Source organism: Macaca nemestrina, chromosome 1 (genome assembly GCF_043159975.1).
Source record: "Macaca nemestrina isolate mMacNem1 chromosome 1, mMacNem.hap1, whole genome shotgun sequence".
NCBI classification, from domain to species: Eukaryota; Metazoa; Chordata; class Mammalia; order Primates; family Cercopithecidae; genus Macaca; species Macaca nemestrina.
Window position 1 is genome coordinate 3,634,505 of NC_092125.1, and position 25,366 is coordinate 3,659,870.

General features: G+C 44.9%; 1 protein-coding gene across 8 annotated transcripts in view; it reads right to left on the reverse strand.

Moving 5' to 3' along the window:
• LOC105474699 (kinesin family member 26B) overlaps window positions 1–25,366 on the reverse strand; it is a 568,793-nt gene that overhangs the window by 171,710 nt on the left and 371,717 nt on the right. For all 8 annotated transcript variants that reach the window (XM_011729515.3, XM_011729518.3, XM_071069292.1 and 5 more), the window contains one exon: window positions 11,339–11,519. In XM_011729515.3, the coding sequence (XP_011727817.2) occupies window positions 11,339–11,519 (181 nt within the window). The remainder of the gene's footprint in view (window positions 1–11,338; window positions 11,520–25,366) is intronic.

Genomic DNA, 25,366 nt, shown 5'->3' on the forward strand with positions numbered 1-25,366 from the left:
CATACACACCACTTTTCCGGCGTGTGCCTGGCCCCCAGCAGCTCCTCCACCAATACCGGCTGAACCAATCTCACTACACGGTCTCAGTTCTCTGCTTTTTGCCCCAAGCTGGCCTGAGCTGCTCCAGCCTAACCACCGCGCTGTGGGTTTTCAGGGTACATACAGAAAGGGTCCTAGATGCAGGGCCGATGCTGCTGTTTGGGGACGAGACAGCTGAGCATTTATGGCAGGCTGCTGGTGGGGAGCAGCCGGGATGGAACAGGCAAGAGCACTCTCCTATGAGGCATGCCGTTGTGATCTCACACTGGAGAAAAGAACTCAGAGGAAACTGAAGAAGCTAGCACTGGAAAACAGACCAACGTTACCATCACCGATTTCAGCGAGAAATAACTCTATTAGCTACAGCTGCAACAGAGCACCACTAACGAAGCCACCCAGCGTTCACTGCTGTTGGTTAAGAGGCCTCAACTGAGCTACAAGGGGGCAAAATTGATAATCTGAATCTTTGGTTGTGGCACAGAACACAGAGGCAGACTGAGGGAACTGGAAGAGAGATTTGGCAGGAAATTACTAGCACTTAGTGCTACTGTAATTGTTCTATTTTTCGTTGTTTTTCCTGTAATCCCAGCACTTTGAGAGGCGGAGGCGGCCGGATCACCTGAGGTCAGGACTTTGAGACCAGCCTGGCCAAAATGGTGAAACCCTGTCTCTACTCAAAGAAAAAAGAATGTATCAGAATTATTCTCCCTCTTCATAATAATACATTTCGGTTCAATGAAGCATTAGAAAGGGATTCAAATATTTTCTATTTGATACAAACGATTCAGCAGGCAAGAACAGCATTTCCTATTCTGTTTGAGGCACAAAGGAAAACTTTCTAATTAACTCAGCAGTTTGGACTCACCATTTTTTTAATATGAAATATTTCTATCAATCCCATTTTAATGGGATAATTATAACAAATCATGCTTAACTTTCCTTTCATCCATTAACAAGAGAAAGACTACAGAAAGATAAGATGCTGGGAATGTTAGCTTAAAATATACCTACTATTTCCATTCTCTTTATATCAGTAATGGTCTAATTGTGCTGAGCTTAACTAAAATGTGGTTTTTGGACAAAGACTGATCAAAAGCCCTATTCTGGCATCATAATCCATCTTATTGCCCTTTGGTTAATTGAGACAGTAGCATTTATTCCAGAGAGAATTCCCTCATTTTTATCTCATGTTTTTATTCCATAAATCAGGATGCTAATTAGGAATTACAGGTATTCCAGGAGGCCCCAAGGCTGTCCACCAATTATGATAAACGTTGCTAGCTTTTAAAAAGTCCCCTTATAAAAATTATCTTTCTTCTCCTACTACTACACACTTACACACACACACGTGCACACACATGTACAAGCCTACCATCTCCATTTAATACCTTAAAATAGAGCCAGTAGAATTGAGATCAAAAGTTGCAAAATGGGGCCAGGTGTGGTGGCTCATGCCTGTAATCCCAGCACTTTGGGAGGCCAAGGCAGGTGGATCACCTGAGGTCAGGAGTTCAAGACCAGCCTGGCCAACAAGGTGAAACCCCATCTCTACTAAAAATACAAAAAATTAGCCAGGCGTGGTGATGGGCACCTGTAATCCCAGCTACTTGGGAGGCTCAGGCAGGAGAATCGCTTGAACCCAGGAGGCGGAGGTTGCAGTAAGCCCAGATTGCACCATTGCACTCCAGCCTGGGCGACAAGAGTAAAACTCTGTCTCGGAAAAAAAAAAAAAAAAAAAAAGTTGCAAAATGGGGGGGGAAGGATTAAGAATCTCTTATTCAAATTCTGATTTACAGTTTTCCACAACAAATCATCTTTTACATTCAAAAGTTTAAACTTTTGTCTTCTCCCACATAAGTGGGTCAACAAGTTAGTGCCTCTTGCTGCGCCTCAGTTTCCTTATGTGCACAATGAGAGGACAGGACAAGATGGTCTTCGAGAAAATGCCTCAGTGAGGGATGTGGACACTGTTTCCTCTTTGCCAGTGTGTGGCATGAAGCGCCATCTTCTTGGTGATGTAAAACCCCAGGACAACTCGCACCCTGGGAAGAGCGGGTGGAGCCAAGGACCACTGGGTTCTGGTCATGTCCATGTTTTCACTGTTTCTGCCTCATTTTCACAGCTGCCTTTTTCAGGACGGACTCTACACAGTGCTCAATGCCCCATCAAGACTTCACAAGGACAGAATAGAATTTTTTTTTTTTTTTAAGTTCAACCACATTGAGTATCCTTTCTGGCACTAAGCAGGCACTGAAAGGGTACAAAGATGAAAAGATGATGTTTCCTCCTCCCAAGAAGCTAACAACCTAGTGAGGGAAACTGAAACGAACATTCCACTAGAAACGTAAGGGCTGAACTCTAGCCTGCCCACAGACACGTCTTGTGGAGTATATGTACACATATCAGTGCCTGGAAGGCGTCATGTCCCTGAGACTTCAACAAGAAGGTGTTCAGAAGAGCCTGTCTACTCATATGGAGCAGGCAGGGGAAGTTCAGAGAAGCAGGAAATGCAGGATCTCCACGGAGAAAGTGGATGCTAAATTCGTTTCTTTACTTGCAGCCTGAAAGCTCAAGAACAGACCTGGGATATAAGATAGGACACTCTGGGCTACAGGACCAAACCAGTCCTTCCTGCTCACTGCAGGCCCTTTCATCCATTTTGCTCTGTGTAGGCATCTCTGGCCAGGAAAGCCAGAAAATGAGTATTTTGTATGTAGCGACATGCCATCCTATCAGAAATCTGATCTAATTAAACTGAAATGTGCTGCTTACCCCTTCTTCTCCATTTGATTATGAAGACAACAGAAAATGATATCCACACATCCTCCTTAGCAGAATTAAAGGCAATCATATTAATAATGAAGAATGAAAATGGCTTCACACTTTTTGAGATGGAGTCCCACTCTGTCGCCCAGGCTGGAGTGCAGTGGTGGCGATCTCGGCTCACTGCAACTCTGCCTCCTGGGTTCAAGTGATCCTCCTGCCTGAGCCTCCCAAGTAGCTAGGATTATAGGCGCCTGTCACCACGCCCGGCTAATTTTTTGTATTTTCAGTAGAGACAGGGTTTCACCATGTTGGCCAGGCTGGTCTCGAACTTCTGACCTCAAGTGATCCACCCGCCTCAGCCTCTCAAAGTGCTGGGATTATAGGCGTGAGCCACCGCGCCTGGCTCACGCTTTCTTTATACATGTCCTCGTGATGACTTTCCTGTCCAGTAACCTCTAATGGAGAATAATCTCCTAATAGTTCCCTCTCTTTGCAAGAATGGGGACTGCTAAGTTCAACAGTGGCGTGGCATAGAAGAAAGCGCCTGTGCCTGAGGTCTTCAGGTTTGCCCCAGAAATAGCACGATCCTTCGGGCAGCGCCACCTGCGCTTCCTGAGCTCCGGGCGCCTGGGGTGGCGCTAGCGTGCATACTGCGCATGTGCGGCTCAGAGGCTGGCGAAATCTACATCCGTGGGAAAAAAGAACCCGCGAAGATGAATGAGTCAGAACATTTTTCCCAAGACGCCTTTCTCTTGAGATACGGGTTGAAGGAAGGCTCAAAATAAGAAATAAAGTAAGACAGGGAAAACCACCACCACCACCAACTCTACGTAAGCTTAACTAGGGCGTTCAACGTCACATGAGTTGATTTCCCAGAAGAGCTAACGATTTAATTTACAAAGCTATCAGGCTAGCTACAGTGATGAACAGGTATTATTTATGCCGTTCCGGCCCCCTCCAACAGCGAACCAAAATAAAAGAGAACTCACAATTCGCTTTTCCCAACTTTAGTGTTTAAGAATGGAGTTGTGAGTGTAGTGGGATCTAGCAGGATCCAGACTCCACTGGGATCTAGTGGGATCCAGAATTATCCATCACATTTAAATTCTTTATGAATACTTGAAGTAACGATGTTAACTCTGGCTCAGATCTTTTCTCTTCTCTTTGGTCATGCTTCAGGATGAGGAGGGGCAGCAATAATAATGAGGAACTGGACAATCTGTGTGTAAATAAACTGCACCTTGGTGGGCTGGAAGGCATGAGATTTTTCCCCTGGATCCATTCTGGCATCACCTCCTGAACAAGAGAGAGGTATCTCCACTGTTTCTACTTGTTGACTAAGTGAATAACAGCTACAGAAAACAGTATTTTAGGGAGGCTGAGGCAGGAGAATCACTTGAGCCCAGGAGGTGGAGGTTGCGGTGAGCCAAGATCGCACCATTGTACTCCAGCCTGGGCAACGAGAGTGAAACTCCATCTCAAAAAAATAAAAAATAATAAAAACAAAACAAAACAAACACCACAATACGTTAATCTAATTTTTAAAATCTTGTTCTCCTCTTCCTATAAGCAGAATGTAAACTGAAGAGAAATCTTGTCTTTCTCTTCCACACAGTGTCACAAGGACTTAGTAACTAAATGACTTCTACTCTAAAAATGCTCATACATCTGTACAGGAAAAGGGTTTCTGCTAAAAAGCACACATGGTTGTTTTATTCTTTTTTTTCTATGCTTAGTTTACACACTAAACAAAGGACAACTTAGAGTTAAGCTGAATCTAGACAATAAAAGACCTAATGACATGAAGTACATAGTGCCTAAGTGTGTATATATGTTTGTGAGACAGATTAGCAAACATAAGTTTTAATAGACGCCAGAATATGTTGCTACCAGGTTTGGAAAACAGTGCTGAATAAGAGACAGATTACTTAAAATTAATGATTGAGGAGAACAGAGAATAATGGCTCCTGTTTTTATTGGATAAGAAAGATAATCCGGCCAGACATCCGAGTTTATTTCTAAATTGCAATTCTGATAAGCCCACCAAATTGCCTGCTTTCAGGCTTTACTGCTCAGAGAGGATAAATCTCCATCAAGCACTTCAGAAATACCCAGATGGATGGACATGGGTGGTGGTGGGCATGGGTGGTGACGGGCATGGGTGGTGATGGGCATGGGTGGTGATGGGCATGGGTGATGGGCATGGGTGGTGATGGGCATGGGTGGTGATGGGCATGGGTGGTGATGGCCATGGGTGGTGATGGGCATGTGTGGTGATGGGCATGGGTGATAGGCATGGGTGGTGATGGGCATGGGTGGTGATAGACATGAGTGGTGATGGGCATGGGTGGTGATGGGCATGGGTGGTGATAGACATGGGTGGTGATGGACATGGGTGGTGATAGACATGAGTGGTGATGGGCATGGGTGGTGATAGGCATGGGTGGTGACGGACATGGGTGGTGATAGACATGGGGGGTGATGGGGATTCACTGTTAACAGACACCCCACAGCTCTTCTGCCCAGATGAGGCTAGGCAGGCATCCTAAGGTTGAGAAGCAGCATTTATGGCCCAGGAGTGCTGGCTGAGGCTGAATGCCCATCAGACATTTTCATGGGAGCCTAGAGTTTATGGAGATCAGGATATATCTTCTCCTTACTGTGCCAGAGCAGCCAACCAGTTCCTGTGTCCTGCCCCATTCAGTGGCACTTACTACAGTACCTGGAAGACAGCAGGTCTCTATAGTGATTTGCTGACTGAATCAAGTATGATAAGCCCTCCTTGACCTATTCCCAGCTTAATTTTCTACAATTCCTCTTCCTGTTGCTCCATTCAATTTTTTATGTTCCTTCCAAATTCTAGAGCGTCTGTTCTCTTGATGCTAGGATTCACCCATCAGATTTTTCTGATTTTACTCAAATATGTTTGGGGGGAAAAGGGGTAGGTGCTGATCATAGTCGTTCTTTTGAGGCATCCCCAGAGATTGTGAAGAGAAAGACGGCTCCCTTTCCCTTCGTGCTTCATGTATTTCCTTTCAGGTATTCTTCTGGGAAGAGGAGAACCAACCAACCTACAGGTTGATTGTTATCAATCCAATATGACCATCACCATTACCTTCTCACTTTTAAAAATGATGATGCACCATGATGTGGCTGCAGAGCCATACACTTAGCAAGTCAAACAGATAACATGCTTTGCTCTGAAAGCTTGTAATCCAAGACAAAAAGCTCTGACATTAAGCTGTGACATACCAACAAATGAACCTTAAACATGGATGTTAAATAATTGTGCAAACAAATTTCATGAAGAACGTTGACTGACTTAGGAGAAGGAACCGTTTTCAAAGAGATTAGAAGCATCATTTACACATAAGCCAAATCAGTGAAGTATAAATGGGGACTAAGCTGCTTTGATTCACTAATCATCTTTATCTGTTTATTAAGAATATCTCTGTAAGACTACTCAGTAGTATAATTTCTTTATGTAACTTGAAAGTGAGACAGAATCATTTTAAGCCTACAATCCTGACTTTTCCTTAAACCAGATTGTCTTTCATATTGGCCCAAATTGGTGAGCTTTCTAAGACTGACTGGAATAAAGCACTAAGTTATAAATGCCGTAAGGACAGGTGCTCTGCCTTGTCCATTATTTCAAACCTAAGCCTACTGCTCAGCACGGTACCTGACACATAGGAGGTGCTTAGTAAATATTTGCTGTGGGCCAGGCATGGTGGCTCACGCCTGTAATCCCAACACTTTGGGAGGCCGAGGTGGGCAGATCACTGGAGGTCAGTAGTTTGAGACCAGCCTGGTCAAGATGGAGAAACCCCATTTCTACTAAAAACACAAAAATTAGCTGGGTGTGGTGGTGCATACCTGTAATCCCAGCTACTCAGGAGGCTGAGGCAGGAGAATCGCTTGAACCCGGGAGGTGGAGGTTGCAGTGAGCCAAGAGTGTACCACTGTACTCCAGCCTGGGGGACAGAGCGAGACTCTGTCTCAAAAAACCAAAAAAACAAAAACAAACAAACAAACAAAAAATATTGCTGTGTATCAGGAAACACTCGAGGGGCAGAGGATCCTGTGATGTTGTGTGTGTGTGTGTGTGTGTGTGTGTGTGTGTGTGTGCATGTGCGTGTGCATGCCTCAACTCCAAGTACAGGGAAGTTACCTCCATTTCTTCCATCTCCACGGCCTCCAGAAAAGCTTTTGCCTCAAGAGGTGCTCAGTGGCCGGCAATGACTCCCTGGTGGTGGTTGGGGAGTGGGGTTGTTGCTGCAAACAGCAGGGAGTGGGAACGAGGGAAAGGATGGGACAGCACACCTCCCTTCTCCCTCATTCTCTGTATCTATTGTAGGCTGTTATTCCCCTTCCTCCCCCAATCCTGACTCTGAAAAGTATGTCTTTCCCCACTGGACAAAGGCAACTGGTTCCCAACGTTATTGTGCTACCACTGTGGTCCCATGACACTCTTGCCTCTACCTCAAATTGTCAAGGTCATGTTTATCTAGCGACAGCCAGTGATACAGTAGGAAATAAAATGGCCAAAAGGTCCTGACTTCTTGCCCTGCTTCTGGAGTCACTGGAAAACCTGTTAGCTTCACTGGGTCTCAGTTTTCTTATTTACTAAATAAGAAGTTGCTCTAAATAAACCCATGAAATCCATTCCTATGGAGGAAGACCTCCCAGGTTTCCAGAGGAAGGTGGTGGGTGGCCGAGGCCTGAGGGGCAGTGGTCGGGCTGGGTGACAACACGCTCACCTTCAGGGCCATCTCAAGCGTTGGCGATTCCTGCTCCCCTCCTCCTCTCTGGGAGGCTCCAGGTCAGGTTTAAATAATCAATCAACTCGCTTTTGGGAATTCAATCAAACTTGTCTACCTCAAACCTGCTGATTTATATATAGCACTAATTATTTATGTTCTATATTAAACTCCACTGTATTTCTTGGTGATATTAAAATATAAATTATGCAACAGAGATAAATTGATGGAAATTTTTCCACATGGGTATAAAGAACTGCTGTTCCTAATTATGGTGCGATATCAGTGGAGGTGGAAAAAGCAGGAGTCTGGGAAGAAGGGCGTTTACTGAGGTCAGGCAGTTTGGCGTCCATATGGTAGGGCAGAGTAAGAGCCTGCTGAAATGGAAGAACCAGATGCTCTGTGCAGGAACAGGCAGGGTCTTGGTAACTTCTTGTTCCTTTTTTTTTTTTTTTTTTTCTTTTTTATTGAGACAGAGTCTCACTCTTGTCGCCAAGACTGGAGTACAGTGGTACAATCTCTGCTCACTGCAACCTCCGCCTCCCAGGTTCAAGCAATCCTCCTGCCTCAGCCTCCTGAGTAGCTGGGATTACAGGTGTGTGCCACCGTACTTGGCTAATCTTTGTATTTTTAGGAGAGATAGGGTTTCACCATGTTGGTCAGGCTGGTCTTGAACCCCTGACCTCGTGATCTGCCTGCCTCAGCCTCCCAAAGTGCTGGGATTTCAGGCGTGAGCCACTGCGCCCGGCCAGCTTCTTGTTTCAATCATGGTACACTTTCTCTCCAACTGTCACTTCCTCCCCCTCACTGTCACCCACCCCCCAGAAGCCTGAGCAGGACAGGAGGATGGACTCAGCTGCCATGTGGCCACTGGTCAGACGGAAGCCACACCTTCTGTTATGTTCTGTGACCCCAGGCCGATGCCCCGCTCCAAGACCCAGTCCCATGGGGGAACTCAGGGCTTTGATTGCATTTTGGATTGCAAATGAGTGACAGATATCTTTAATTTAAAAAAAGTATGAAATGCAAACTTTAGTTTACTAACAAGCATAACTCTTCATTGTAAGGCCCCTTACCTGTGGTCACTACATATGGTACATCATGAAATCAAGATCGGACCAGTATCCTTTGCCCCCCAAATTATTTTTGTGTCAGTGCTGGGTCATCCCGCTGGCTGGGACACTCTGCTGTTTTGGTCCCTGGCCTTGGCACCCTGATGTCCTCATCTCAGAATTCCAGGGAAGGCATTAGGGATAGAGGAGGAGAGGTCAGAGCCACCTGAAGATGCATCCACATCAACCCTTTTAGGAACCACAGACAAGGCCAGTACTGTAGATGCAGGAGGATGGTTTCTGATGTGCTTCATTTTGAGGTGCCCTGGACAGGGCTGTATTGGGGTACATGAGCACCCCAGGTTGGCTAATCATCTGACACCTTTTCAAGGGGATACCACCTAAATATTTGCTCACACTTATTCAGAAGAGAAGTGGGGTGTGGCTCAGAGCACAGGAGGGGAAGGTCGCTGCACTGACAGCTTGATTTCACTGTGTCCGGGGCAGTTCAGCTCCGGCACCAAAGTTCCAAATCCCTCTTTGCAAAACAAGAGCGCCCATGTATACTTAAAAGCAGTTGAGATGGCACATTTTATGTTATTTCTATCTTACCACAATTAAAAATAAAAAATGTAAAAAAGAATAGAAGATCCCAGCAGTTACTTGGACCCACCCTCCACAGAAGGCAGCGTATCAACCATCCACGATCACACTCGTGTGCCCCTGTGGGGTACCACGGCCCCTCCTCGGGGGCTCCCACCCACTGAGTCCTCTCCTGGATAGGAGTCCTGGTCCACACTGTTTTGTTCCATCTGCTTCCATGTCCAGTGACGCTGGGGCAGGCCCTACAGACAGCCCAGGCGGTCGCCCTGCCTCCGGTGTTTCTTTACCGCGGGGCCTGGGAAAGCCCTCAGCGAAAACCATCTGCCCTGCCCACCGCCATGGAAACTCTGGGACTGGATGCTTCCCGCCAGAGGAAGGACTGCTCTGTTCAATGTAAGTTTTTTTAAAAAAATCCCAGCACTTTGGGAGGCCGAGACGGGCGGATCACGAGGTCAGGAGATCGAGACCATCCTGGCTAACATGGTGAAACCCCGTCTCTACTAAAAATACAAAAAACTAGCCGGGCGCAGTGGTGGCGCCTGTAGTCCCAGCTACTCGGGAGGCTGAGGCAGGAGAATGGCGGGAACCCGGGAGGCGGAGCTTGCAGTGAACCGAGATCGCGCCACTGCACTCCAGCCTGGGTGACACAGCGAGACTCCGTCTCAATAAATAAATAAATAAATAAATAAATAAATAAATAAATAAATAAATAAAAAATAGAGACACTCTGTGACCCAGGCTGGAGTGCAGTGGCATGATCATTGCTCACTGCAGCCTCAAACTCCTGGGCTTGAGTGATCCTCCCTCCTTAGCCTCCTGAGTAGCCGGGACTATAGGCATCTGCCACTGTGCCCGGCTGACTTTTAAATGTTTTTGTAAAGACAGGGTCTTGCTATGTTACCCAGGCTGGTCTCGAACTCCTGGCCTCAACTGCTCCTCTTGCTGTGGCCTCCCAAAGCTCTGGGATTACAGGTGGGAGCCACTGTGCCCGAACTATTCAATGTAATCTTGACATTTAAACTCTTCTTGGGGAAAAGTACCACATGAAGTTAATACCTTCCCAACAAGGTGGTGCGATTGAGGGTGGGAGAGGATGGAAGGACACGGGAGAAACTGGGGAAGGAGAAAAGAAGAGAGGGTAGAGGTTGTAAGGGGAGACTCCAGAGAGACACAGGCCTTCTGATGCCTGGAGACCCAGGCACGACCGTGTTTGGGAACCCAGGGGACTGGCAGTCTGCAATCTGAACAGGTAGAATCTCAGTCCACAAAGTTTAGTAGTTGCTCTGGAGCTTCAGCAAGACTAGCAACTCCGGCCAAATGCAGCCCAGGGCCGGAGTCACGTTAAGTCTGCAAAGGACCAGTGAGGTCGTGTGCGCCACTCCTATTTTTGATAAAAATGGAAAATAAAACCGCCACCTCTTTCTTTCACTACATGTTTGTATAAGCCCCGGCTTATTCACCAATGATGAGTAAACCATAAGTTACTTCACCCAAACGCTTTCCTCGGAAGGGAGAAAGAATTTAGAAATGACATTTAAAAATAAAGATATCCCAAATGTAGCTGAGCAATAGCTTGTAAGCATGATCCTACATCTCTTTCTAAGCATTTGTAACAATTCGAAATTGCCCTTGTTGGCTAGAAAGGCATGACTGCAAACGCTCCTCACGAATCCCCTCAGTGTTCTGGTTCAAAGCAGGAGTCGGGATTTCTCTGAAGGGGAAGGAAAAACCCAAAAGTGTCACAGGGAAATTACGACGCCTTGTTACATCTCATTTCTGTACCTTATACTGTGGCTTCCCTCGGTCTCCTGCCCCTGCCTCGATACTTTGTGCCTTTATGTCTTTTCTTTAAATAGCTATGATTCTGTCAAACAATGCCAAGCTTATTTTTCCCACCAAAAGCAAATCAGTTCTCTTACAATTTGCATGTCTTAGTTTACTACTTAGTGTATGCAACGCATGACAATTTTCAGGACTTTGAAACGAATTTCATGTTGCCTCCTTCTCTCCCTGGTGCCGTCTTATTTTAATACATTGGAGCCCTCGTTTTCTTCTTCCTGAAACTTGATCCAGAACCTCGCACACTGGGCAGATGGCAGGGACGGCGGATGGTCCTACCTTGCCCAGCCCCGGGGTGTCCTTCACCTTGTTGACAGCCCTCAGCAGACAGGGCGGGGCTGGGGGAGGGGAGGTCTGCAGGATCCCACTGAAACTGGTGGCAAAGAGCGGTGGTTCGGCGGCGGAAGAAGTGGGCCGACGTTTCTTCTTTTTAGAAGACAGATTTAACTTCTGGGCAGCTCTGGAGGGGAAAACATAAGAAAGGAACAATAAGGGGAAAATGACTGTACAATCAGATATGCTAGGCTTACTTCGTTTTTTTTCTCTTAAAAAACCCCTCGTTCTTACTGAGGCGTAATCATTCCTTCTCTCCTCCTGCTCAGTGTCCTCTATAGCAGTCCCTTACCATAACAGGTGCACTGAACGAGCTACCCAGTCGTTTATACAGCAAAAGGAAAAACAAAGCCATCAAATAGCAGGATTCTGCAATCGCGATTTACAAAGAATTGTTTGTTATCCACCAATGTTGAGCTTAAGCAGAACAAAGCTGGGCATCTTTGGGGATAAACGGCACCCATTACGTTCATCACTCTACCGATGAATCACTTCTCTGGCATACACTCAAGTGCGAGACCTCATGAGCTAATCAAAAAACTCTAACACCTTGTAAAATCCAAACCAGTCTGATGAAGAACCATGTGGAGACCAGTCGAGGCCTGCTCTGTACAGGGCACTGGAAAAACACAAGCCCCAGCGCAACAGAAACAATCAAACTGGTTTTAGAAATATAACACCAAACCAGAAGGTGAACTCCAGCCAGGGTGTAGGGTGCTGAGACTGTGGGCTGCTCACATAGATAAGACGATACTGTGCAGGGAGGTCTTTAAATACAAAATGCAATTCATGGGTGACCGCAAGGAGTAAGGGGTCAAAGCACTAAAGGGGGCACAGAGTGTGAAGGCAGGGAAAGGTGGGAGGGGAGGCGGCCAGCATCATTCATAACACAGGCTGTTTAAATGACATCGTACAACATTCAAGTATCCTGTAACACTTAAAACACAATAATCTTGGCCAGGCATGGTGGCTCACACCTGTCATCCCAGCACTTTAGGAGGCCGAGGTAGGCGGCTCGCCTGAGGTCAGGAGTTCGAGACCAGCCTGGCCAACATGGTGAAACCCCATCTCTACTAAAAATACAAAAATTAGCCAGGCGTGGTGGCGTGCACCTGTAATCCCAGCTACTCAGGAGGCTGAAGCAGGAGAATCGCTTGAACCCGGGAGGCAGAGGTTGCAGTGAGCCCAGATAGCGCCACTGCACTCCAGGCTGGGCCACAGAGCGAGACTTCATCTCAAAAGAAAAAGCAAAACAAAACCATGATAATCTTATCACAGAAAAGAAGAAAAGAGGGGAAGGGGCAGTGTGAGGTAAAGGCATTTCACAGACTCTTAATATACTCATTTCTGGATTAATTCTTGATGTTTAAACACTAAACTCCTATTCTAAGAATTCTAATTTCCTCATCAAATGTTCGAAACATTTGAGCTGCCACTTAAAATGAAAGGACCACCCTGACTTTATTCTACTGATTAAAACCTTATAATTCATCCAATGTTCTTACCGACTGCAGAGCACATCATGAGAGGGGCAGGTCGGAAAGACAAAAGCAACACCATTTGCACCGCCTCTCCCTCCCCAGCCCCAGTCTCTTTTAATGATCTGGGATAGTTGGTTTTAATTCTGTGTCATTAAGTGTCAGCCTTTTGACAAATTGCGAGCTAAAAAATTGCCACTGCACAAATATATCAAACGGTGTTACCATTTCAAAGCTTAATTTTTCTCATCTGTAAAACTGAAAATCTATTTCACAAGAGTGAAATACAGGGGATGAGATAAGTGAGGAATTACCGATTTTGATGGGAAGATACCCTAAGTCACCCTATGGAAGGATGATGAGAAAGGGAAAGCACGGGACACTTTCTCTTTTCAACCAGTACGAAGAAAAAACTAGGAATACTTTTTTTCATGATTTCATTGCTACCCTTCCTGGCACTTTCCTTCTAAAATCAAGGGTGAAATGGAATTACTCAATGACTAGTCATTCCTTTTGAGATTCTCTCCCTAAATGAACAGTGACTCATCCCAGGTCAGTCACTGGCACGAGGCATCACGTGGCCTTCTGACACCTGCATGCACCTCTGCTCAGTGATCCGTCCCTGCTGTCAAGTCAGACTGCCTATGTCTCAGAGGACTAGAAGAAGGAAGATGGTGATCTGCTAGGAACTAAAAGGTGCTGTTTATCCATCTACATTCAGGGTTCCTTTTCACAGTGTAAAAAGAACCAGGTGGCCGGGCGCAGTGGCTCACGCCTGTAATCCCAGCACTTTGGGAGGCCGAGGCGGGCGGATCACGAGGTCAGGAGATCAAGACCATCCTGGCTAACACGGTGAAACCCCGTCTCTACTAAAAATACAAAAAATTAGCCGGGCGTGGTGGCGGCGCCTGTAGTCCCAGCTACTCAGGAGGCTGAGACAGGAGAATGGCCTGAACCTGGGAGGCGGAGCTTGCAGTGAGCCGAGATCGTGCTACTGCACTCCAGCCTGGCGACAGAGCTAGACTCTGTCTTAGGAAAAAAAAAAAAAGGACCAGGTGATGGCTATGGTTCCCACTTCCCTACCTGCTGGGGTTCCCAGTCCACATGGAGAGACAGACAGGGGAAGGGAGTGACACCGAAAGGCAGCTTAAAACAGGCAGTAGCCTGATGGCTTTTTCCTTTTCTTATCTCTGCCACCCATGCCCACCCCACACATGCCCTGCTGCGGAGAAAAGCAAGGATCCTTGAAAGTAAAGCACACCCCAGGATATCCCTCCAAGGCTTCCCTCCTCCCTCTCCCTCCTACAAACTTTCACGCGACTAGATCATTCCCAACAGCACGCAGATGTGTTGTTACTTCTCTCATCTTAAAAAATAAAACAAATCCTTCTCCTGATTCTTCTTCCCCAGCCAGCTACTGTTCTACTTCCTTGCCTATCCTGGCAGCAAAACTCAGGGATAGTGTCGTCTATGTTGGCCTTGTCCAGTCCCTCTCCTTCCACTATCGATAAGCTCATTTCATTCAGGCATGTGTCCCACGACTCATCTGAAACTGCTTGTCTGGGCTCCGGATGACCACCGTGATTGCTCAAGTTAATGGTTCTCAGCCCCATCTTGACCAATCAGAGCCCTCAGTAGGTCCTTCCTCCTTGATACACTTTCTGCTAGGTTTCTAGGACACCCTGGCCGTTCCTTTCCAGTTTCCTTTGCTGGTTCCTTCTCTTGTGCCCAGCCTCTTAATGATGGCGGCCTCAGGGCTCAGTCCTCGTCCTCTTTACTGCTGCACTCAATCCCTTGGTGTTTTCTTCCAGGATCATGATTTAAATAACATCCTGAATGCCTAGGATTAATCAATTTTTATTTCCAGCTTAGATCCCTCTCTGGAACTCCTTATTTATGTATCAAAATTACCTCTTCAACAATTCCACTTGGATATCTAACAAACATCTCAAGCTTGCCATCTCTAAAACTGAAGTCCTGATTTTTTTTTTACCTGCAACGCTGTTACACATTCAGCCTTTCCTGTATCAGAAAATGGCAATTCCATCCTTCTAATGACTTCTTTGATGTTGACCTCTCTACTTCTCACACATCTAATCCATCAGGAAGTTTCGTTGGCTAAAACTTCAAAGCAGATCTATGATCCAACCACCTCTCACCACCTTTACTACCATCTTGGTCAGAGCCGCAGACTTCTCTCGCTGGATTGCTGCCAGTCTCCTAACTTGTCTCCCATCTTCTGTACCCACTCTCCACCTGTCTATTCACACGGAAGCCAGAGTAACTTTTAAAATTTAAGTCTGCTCAAGGCCCTCCGTTTGACTCTCCATATCACTCAGAGTAAAAGCCAAAGTACTTGCAGTGGCCTATGAAGCCCCCATGGTCTTTCCCCTTCCCCCATATCCCTCAGACCACCTTTCCTACTACTCTCTTCTTTGATGATTCTGCTCCAGTCATCCTAGCCTCCAAATACCCTTGGTCCAATCCCCATCTCGGGGCCTTTGCACAGGCTCTTGTGTCAGCCTGGAATGCTCTGCCCAGATGGAGACGGGCATATGGCTCACTCCCTCATCTCCTTTAAATCTTCGCTCAAATGTTACCTTATCCATGAACCTACCTTGCCCATCATGGCAGACAGTACTTTCCAAAGATGGCTGCATCCATGTGTCTCCCACATGCACTTCTTACAACCTGACACTGATACTCTCCCCTTGACAGGTAGGGGTCTATGTTCCTTCTTGAACCCAAGAAAAACTCTGAAACTGCCCTGGCCACAGAATGTCATGGAAGTGATGCTGTAGAGCTTCTGAGCTTCAGACACAAACGGCAATAATGGCCTCTCCCCGGATCTCTTTCTTGAGACACTCACCCTGGGAACGCAGTTCCCATGCTGTGAGGAAGCCCAGGTCACATGCAGAGGGTCATGTGGAAAAGAACCGAGGACCACAGAAGATGGTCCTCAACTGCCAGACATACAAAAGAATGAGCCTTTAGATTATTCCAGATGCCATCCTTCAAGTCTTCTGCCTGAGGTCCCAGACGTCATGGGACAGAGATAAATCACAGCCACTAAATCTTATCTGAATTTTAGATCCCCAGCAACTACGAGAGATGATAAATGATCTTTGTTGCTTTTAGCCACTAAGTTTTGGGGATAATTTGTCACACAGCCACAGTAAACAAACAAACAAACAAACAAACAAACAAAAAACAAAAACAAAAACCACTCACTCCCAGACTCCTAATTTCCTTTATCTTTGTTGTTCACAACCATGACACCTATTATCTTGTAACATAGCAGATGCTTTACTTCGTTACCATGTGTATTGCTTACTATCTGTTTTCCCTCTAGAATGTAAATTTTAGCAGGGAAGAGAGCTCACGGTATGTTTTGAACGAATGAACGAAGACAGAGGAGCTGGGGATATTTAACCCGGAGAAAAGAAACCTGGAGAAAGAGGAAGGAGTCTTTCAAAAAACTGTCTTTAATGAAATGAATAAATGACATGTGGAAGGAAGTATCTTTCAAGCAAGGATGCCAGATACTTTCATAAGCCATTTTATTGAATCTCAAAAGCCCTTGTGAGCAGAACACTATTACCCCATTTAACAGACAAACAAATGAAGCTCAAGGCAGTTAAATCCTGAGGCCCTTCTGACCTAGTTTGAACATCCAGCTTCCTAGGTGCTAGGTAGATAATCTTAGGCAAGTTACCTAAATTCTGATAATGTTTATAAAGGCCTAAGCACAGTGCCTGGCACATTGTTGTCACATGACAATGCTATCACCATCATCACGACTATTATAAATATGATTATCAAGCCTCAGTTTCTGCGTAGTAAGATGAAGCAAAAATAATACCCACATTTTTAGAGTTTTTATGAGAATTTAATGACAGTACATGTAAAGCGTTTAGTACACTAATCAATGATCCTTTGAAAGAATATAATCACTAAGAAGTAGTAGAGCCGAGGCTGAATCTGGTCTGTGTCCTGTATTGTACTGTATTATATCTGAATAGGGGTTAAATCTATATAATACAGGTACCAAAGCAGTAGGTGAAACGTAAAAGCATCTTTAGCTTGATAAGTTAAGAGACATTTTTCCAAAAATTGGAGTAACCCACTAGTGATGCGTCGGCTTCATAAAATAGTGAGTGTTTTTTGTCACAGAAAATATCCAAATGGTGGGTAGAAAACCACTTACCGGGAATGTGAGGGAGAGGGATGCGTGCAGTGGGGAACCTGAATGGTTTCCAGTATAGAGATTCTGCAATGACTCCTGGACTCTACTCCATTTAGCAAAGCCTCTGTTGGCTTCAATGCAGAAAAACAGTGATAGAAGAAGTCATCTTGAGAATACATATAAAATTATTTTCCTAAAACTTGTGTATAAAATAAATATATCGGGAAATTTTCAGAATACTAAAAATTAATATAAATCACATTTGTATAGCCATAGATTCTATAATGGCTTTTTATTTTATCTTTGACATCATTATAACCAGCTGTTTGATCTTTATTTTATATATTCCAATTTCTTAGAGGTCAGCAGCTTCTGTTCTTTTCATACAGCACTTCAATGACACAGAGAAGAGAAGGTTAAGGTTGAGAAATCATTCATGTATAATTGTATTATTCAGGGACATAAAGGAGAGGAAGTCATGAAAGAACTGAAAAGGTAAAGATGGCCGGGCGCTGTGACTCACACCTGTAATCCCAGCACTCTGGGAGGCCGAGGTAGGCAGACCACTTAAGGTCAGGAGTTTGAGACCAGCCTGACCAACATGGTGAGACCCCCATCTCAACTAAAATCCAAAAACTAGCCAGGCATGGTGGCACATGCCTGTAATGCCAGCTACTCGGGTGGCTGAGGTGGGAGAATCGCTTGAACCTGGAGGCAGAGGTCATAGTGAGCCGAGATCGTGCTGCTGCACTCCAGCCTAGTGACAGAGCAACGCCCCATCTCAAAAAGAAAAATAAAGAAAAGGTAAAGACATTTTGACTAGAAGTATATTTTATGTAATTAATGCCTGATAAGTTCTTTCTTTCATAGGGAAAAAAAAAAAAAACAGACGAATGGGTTGTTTTATGATTTCCAGTAGCAGAAAAAAATAGCTTAAAATCTACCATAAGCAATATTTACTTGTCTTGTTCTTACCAAGGATAGTACAATACATTTCCTAAAGCTATTTATCCCAGCATACATCTTTAAACATCCATTAGCTTCATATAATTATCTATGCCTTATTTCAAGGAAAAAGTCTCTCTATCAGGATGAAATTAATATTTCCTGAACACCTATTTAAAAAAAAAAAGTGGGCCAGGAGTGATGGCTCACGCCTGTAATCCCAGCACTTTGGGAGGCCAAGGCAGGCAGATCACAAGGTCAGGAGTTCAAGACCAGCCTGGCCAACATGGTAAAACCCCATCTCTACTGAAAATACAAAAATTAGCCAGGCATGGTGGCGCACACCTGTCCTAGCTACTCAGGAGGTTGAGGCAGGAGAATTGCTTGAACCTGGGAGACAGAGGTTGCAGTGAGCCAAGATCACGCCACTGCACTCCAGCCTGGCGACAAAGCGAGACTCTGTCTCAGACAAAAACAAACAAACAAACAAACAAACAAAAAAAAACAGTGGTGCCACACTGAGCATTATCAGGCAGTGAGGAGAAGAGCAGTAGCCTGTCCTTGGCTAGAATATCCCAGTGAACTCAGGCCTTGCCTTCCCTCTGAGTGCCAGTCCTTTCTCTCCATAGCCTCACTCATCTCACACAAAAGACAATTCTCCTAATGCATCAATATGACAATATCTGAATTCAAGGATCAGTTTAGAACTGAAATGACCATCACAATAGGGTGGTTACTTGCTCTCATTGGCCAGATCTCCCCAAACCTAAAAAATGAGGTCCATACTTATCTGGTGGATTCAATGGGTTTAAGTGCAGGGAAAGTCTTAGGTCTCGGTCATATAGATTAGAGGGGGAACTCGATTTTGACTTTTTTTTTTTGTAATTGTGTAATAGACTATTTGTCAGACTCTTACCCTGGATTGTGAGAATTGCAGGGGGTTAAAATGGAAAACCCCTCATTCTAAGTGCATCTCATGAGAATTAAATTGAAACCTCCTGTCCTTAGTGTCTAAAGATTACTAAAATCTTGACCTAGCAATCTTTTAAAAATTATTGGCTTCATGAAGAATAGAACTTTCCTTAGGGCACAGACAGGAAAATCAGGCAATACGGTCATTTTTAAGGACCTCTACATCTTTAAACGTTTTAGGAATACTGTGTGTTCCTAACCCTATCCTAAGAATATTTCATCTTGTCTGAGGGTTGCTCAAGTGTGGGATACTCAAATAGGTGGGTAAAATGTTTATAAAAATTAAGAGGTCATTCGAGCTCCACTAAATCCAACCCAGGTAATTGATGAGTGAGATATCACTTGAAAAACCATGAGACTCTCAGAGCCGCTACACCTGCCGAACAGAAAGGGTCCTGACCAGGACGGGGTGGTGGACGGACAGTCTCCCCTGTCAGCATGCAAAGGACAATCCAGGCTGCCATTTCATGTGAAAATGGTCAGTGCTGCCGTGGGCTGCCATGGCTCACGTACCATTATAGAACTATGTCAATGTTCTGAGGATTAAGGCTATCTGACAATGAGCAACAACATCACAGATTACAGCAGCCCCTAGAAAAACCATCCGGTCAATGACACAGGGGGAGAAGACAATAAAACAGATTATAAACAGCAGGGATAGGTAACAAGATCCTATGTTCTGAGGCAGAGCTTCCAGACATAGTGAAGCTACTCATCCACATGTAACGAACACCATTAATGCTTTATTGTGAAATAACACCTACTTAAAAGTATTTGGGTGTAGCCCAGAAACATGCTAGTCATTCTGGAACTTTCCATATCGGGACTAAGAGCATCAGCCTTCACCTTTGTATTTTCTAATTGGCTGTCAGGGAGGTCATTTCTATGTCTCTAGAGACTGAAAAGCATATGGGGCTGGGTTTTTTTTTTATTTTTATGCAAATCATCTATTTCATGAGTGCAGGAAAGTAATTCAGGACATGACTTCAAATAAAATGTTTACTGCTAGGAGGCAAACATGGTGACCATTAGCCTCAAACAATATCATGTTAAAATACTACAGCCAGGCACTGTTATCATTTGGAAATGGATTGACATTTGCATGTTAATGCACAGTGTTAACCAGTGGTAATCACTGCTGTGAATTTACCCTTAAAAATTTTCCCCTCACGCCTGTAATCCCAGCACTTTGGGAGACCGAGGCGGGTGGATCATGAGGTCAGGAGATCGAGACCATCCTGGCTAACACAGTGAAACCCCATCTCTACTAAAAATACAAAAAAGTAGCCAGGCATGGTTACCAGCTACTCGGGAGGCTGAGGCAGGAGAATGGCGTGAACCCGGGAGCCGGAGCTTGCAGTGAGCCAAGATCGCACCACTGCACTCCAGCCTGGGCGACAGAGCGAGACTCCGTCTCAAAAAAAAAAAAAAAAAAACTTTTCCCCATGCTTCAACGATTATACAAGTTGCCCTCATCAATGACTGCAGCCCTCGTGGATCATTGTCCTTTCCCTTGAAGTCTTACAGCAGTTGTCTTTCTGTTGTTTGTTTTCTTTTGTTTTTTTCTGAAGGACAGGGTCTCGCTCTGTCACCATGCTAGAGTGCTGTGGCACGATCATAGCCCACTGCAGCCTCAAACCTCTGGGCCAAAGTGATCCTAGAGAGTAGCAAGGACTACAGGTGTACAGGCACCATCATGCCTGGCTAATTGAAAACTTTTTTTTTTTTTTTGGAGAGACAGCATCTCACTTTGTTGCCCAGGATGGTCTTGAACTCCTCGCCTCAAGTGATCTTCTCATCTCAGCCTCCCAAAGTGCAGGAATTACAGGTGTGAGCCACTGCACCTGGCCAGCAGTTGGTCTTGAGATGATCTATCTTATGCTTTAATGCTTAATGAGACAGTGCTTGACCATGTGGCCTTTTGCTTCTGTCTCACCACCGTCACTGCACTGTTCACTTATTCAGGGTCCATGCCGTGTGTTTATTTTCTTCTATAGGTGCACACCTGCCCTCTGGCTCTGTGCCCTCCTGGAGGAGGGCCTCCTTCTCAGTCAATCCAACCTTTGGAATTATACTAACAGACTCAGAGTTCCAAAATTAAGTAGCCTGGAATTCCAGACAATGCTTAGACCTTGGATTTCTTTTTCCTAAAATATTTTCTATACATCATCACATCCATTCTTAGCCTGGCCCTGGGAGGCAAGCAGAGAAGGTATTTGTACCACACATTCCAGATTGGAAAAAAAAAAAAGGAAGAAGAAGAGGAAGGCTTGGCAAGTTCCCTGACTTTAGCCATGGCCACAGGACTGCTGACTCTCAGACCTGGGACTAGGATTCATGTTTTCCATCCTCTAATCCTGGGCCTTTCTACTACATCATGTTAATGTTGGTAAATGAAAGCAGTTATTTTATATTATTTGGGCAAAATAAAACCAAATGATAATCATTTATCTAATAATGAAGAGAAAAAACCATTTACATATTTTTGTATGTAACTCAAATCAAATCATATTATACATAAGCACTTACCAATTACTGATCTGGTTGCTTAGCAACATACCTCCACATTATAGGGGGAAAATGTCTCAGTACAGTGAGTTAGGTCGTGGCCAGAATTAGGATATAAAAGGGAAATTATAACAACTACTACCACCACAACACCACATTATTACAGCCACCTTCTACTGCCTCCTGAACCTCCCTCCACACACAGAGAAAGAATGCTGGAAGCTGCTTAAAACGAATCTCAGAGTTCCAGGAAACTCAGTCCATCAGTATTTATTGAATGATAATCATAGACAAAGAACTATGCAATCAATAAGCTACAAATATCACTACATCAATAAGCTATAAATATCACTAAAGCCATCTTTGGTTCACCCAGCAGCTGCTCTGTATTAGAGTCTACTCCTAAACTGCACAGATGAGAAGCATCTACACCACAAATGTTATTGGTAACTTTATATTGGCTCCACAGCAGAGAGAGAGAACTGGGAGAAGCCTGAAGACACACAGCAGGTAAACCCACTACGGCTGAAGAGCTTTACTTTCTGGCGGGAGCTGAAAGCTTTTCCTGAATTGTGTTATCTGGGCAGCACACGTAAAAACATGTGAAGTTTGTTTTTCTGGGCCTTGCTAATTTTAGTTAACACAATGACCTCCAGTTCCATCCATGTTGTTGCAAATGGCAGGATTTCATTCTTCTTTATGGCTGTATAGTACTCCATTCTGTATATGTGCCACCTTTTCTCTATTCATTTGTCTACTGATGGATGCTTAGGTTGCTTCCAACTCTCGACTACTGCGAATAGTGCTGCAATCAACATGGGAGCTTGGCTATCTCTCCCATATACTGACCTCCTATCCTTTGGATAAATACCCAGTACTACAATCGCTAGATTGCATGGTAGTTCAATTGTTAGTTTTTTGAGAAACCTCCGAACTGTTCTCTACAGTGGTTGTACAAACCCACAGTGTACGAGGGCTCCCTTTTCTCCACATCCTCACCAGCATTTGTTATTGCCTGATTTTTGGATAAAAGCCATCTTAACTGGGGTGAGATGATAATCTCATTGTAGTTTCGATTTGCATTTCTATGATGATTAATGACATTGAGCACCTTTTCATGTACCTGTTTGCCATTTGTATGTCTTCTTTTTTTTTTTTTTTTTTTTTGAGACGGAGTCTCACTCTGTCACCCAGGCTGGAGTGCAGTGACCGGATCTCAGCTCACTGCAAGCTCTGCCTCCTGGGTTTACGCCATTCTCCTGCCTCAGCCTCCCGAGTAGCTGGGACTACATTAGCTGGGACTACAGGTGCCCACCATCTCGCCCGGCTAGTTTTTTGTATTTTTCAGTAGAGACGGGGTTTCACCGTGTTAGCCGGGATGGTCTCGATCTCCTGACCTCGTGATCCGCCCATCTCGGCCTCCCAAAGTGCTGGGATTACAGGCTTGAGCCACCGCGCCCGGCCTTGTATGTCTTCTTTTGAGAAATGTCTATTCAGATCTTGGGCCCATTTTTAAATCGGATTATTAGATTTTTTTTTCTATAGAGTTGTTTGAGCTCCTTATATATTCTGGTTATTAATCCCTTGTCAGATGGGTAGTTTGCAAATATTTTCTCCCATTCTGTGGGTGGTCTCTTCGCCTTGTTGATTTGTTTCCTCTGCCATGCAGCAGCTTTTTAACTTGATGTGATCCCATTTGTTCATTTTTGTGTTGGTTGCCTGTGCTCGTGGAGTGTTCCTTAAGAAATCTGCACCCAGTCCAAATGCCCTGGTGGGGTTTCCTCCGTGTTTCCTTTTGATAGTATAAACCAGTCTTTAAATAAAAGCTATTCAGTGTAAAACCTTCTCCTTTGTATAAAGCCAAGTACCTGTGCATATCTGCTGAGCCAAGCTCCCTGTGTGAAATAGACATTTTCATACACAAAAATAAAGCAGAAACTATTTAATTTAAAAAACAGCCACTGGCGTGGAAGGCTAAACAGAAGTACAAAGCATGAGTTTGTTATTTCCTAGCTGCGGAGATCTGGATTTTAGAAAGACCAAATAAATACTCTGTCGGTGGCAGAATCCATGGCCTTGCTGGGGGTTTTTGTCTCAGAAGTTGAAAGGGAAGCACCCTCGGCCTCTGTTTCTGATGAGTGTGTTACTGAGAAACCATCTGATGCTGTGGTTTCTCAGGGCTTAGTGAAGCTGCTGCAATGAATATTGGGATTCAAAGCATGTTAAGAATGACTCTTCCACTTGCCTTGCCAGCGGTTAACCCCTCTCGGCTCATTATACAGCAGCTGCTCAGTACCCCGCTGCCCCCTGGTCTCAGCTCACCTCTGGCCAGATGACAGCAGGATAGCAGCCACTGCAGCTGATCTTCGCAGCTTCCTTTAATAGTTTGTATGACAGGGACTCTGATGGAGCTGCCTTACTAATGACTAAGACGCCATCTGCAAGAGCTGGGCTTCAGGACCCAAGAGAAGGTTACGGACTTGTGTACTAACGAATCTAATTTCGTCCAGAATTTGACAAGTTGGTGCCACACTCTATGGGCACCTAAGAACATATCGACTTTCTCATTGCACTTTTCTATTTCTGTCTGTCCAACAAACCTAGTAAGTCAGACCCAAATACTGCCTAAACAACAAGTTCTAGGTCAAGATCTAGAGAAAAACACTCATTAAAACAGAGAAGTTCTGTTTCTGAGACTTGGATGACCTCAGGAAGGTGGCAACTTGCTTTAACCCACAGCAATCACTCATATTTTTAAGAGAGAGCACGCTCCACATTTTTAAGGACATTGGAAGATGAAATAACCCAAAACATATTCCCAATTCCTGTGGAACAGAAAAGTTCAAAGGAACATATTACCAATGTATAAACTGCCTTTGATGCCGTGTGACATACATGTTGACATGTGATTCCATAGCTTAGAGCTGCTTTATTGCCCGGGCATCAGTGTTTATCTCCACCCACACCTACCAAGCTACCCTTCCTTTTCTCCCTGCTCTCCTGGAGGGGTGGGCTCCCACCTGCCAGTTCCCAGTCACAAAACTTCAGCAGGGAGGAGAAAAGTGGAAGTACGTTGAATACAGATTCCCTGGACAGTGAGAGGTAAACATTCCCTACCTGAGAAAGCACAGCAGGCAGGATCCCTCACACTATCCCACCTGTGCTGCCTGACCTCCTGACAGTGGCTGTGCACCTGGGTAACTGATGACTGGCCACACCTATACCCCAATTCTTGCTCTTGTTCCTGCTGTTTAGCCTGTGCGGAGCCTTGCGTCTCGGTCTTCCCAGATGCCCCATCTTCCTTATTTTAGCTTCCTGATCTGCATCTTGGCTTCTCATTGCTTGCCTGACATCCACTTGCAAGCCTCAGAGCCAGCGCGGGTGGTCTCCCTGACTTTCTTTTTCACCTGCACTTAGGTGCACATGTCCTTTTCCCTGTGCCATCTGACCTTTTGACCATCAATCCTCTCTTATCCGATGCTCCCTGACTGCAGATCTCCATGTTCCTGGCCTGATCTGCCCAGCCCCAAGCCTGCTTTGTACCAGGGAAACTTAGTAGCTTCTTGCCCCTTCCTAAGTCCCACCTATAGTGTGCAATCATGCAAACTGGGCTTAATACATAAATTAAAAGAACTGTAAACACCTAAGACATCAGATCCATTTAAACGTGCATTAAAAACCCGTCCCGAAGCCAGATATAAATGATTGTAGTTCACTGACATTATTGCTATCTTTCATGAACATGAATAACAGCGAACTGGCTGGTCTTATTAAACGGAATTGATGAAACCATGTATCTACAACCCAGCTATTTCAGTTGCCTATAAATATAGACAGAGAAAGACAATCACCGGCTAATTAAAGTCCATTCCTCATGGAATGTCA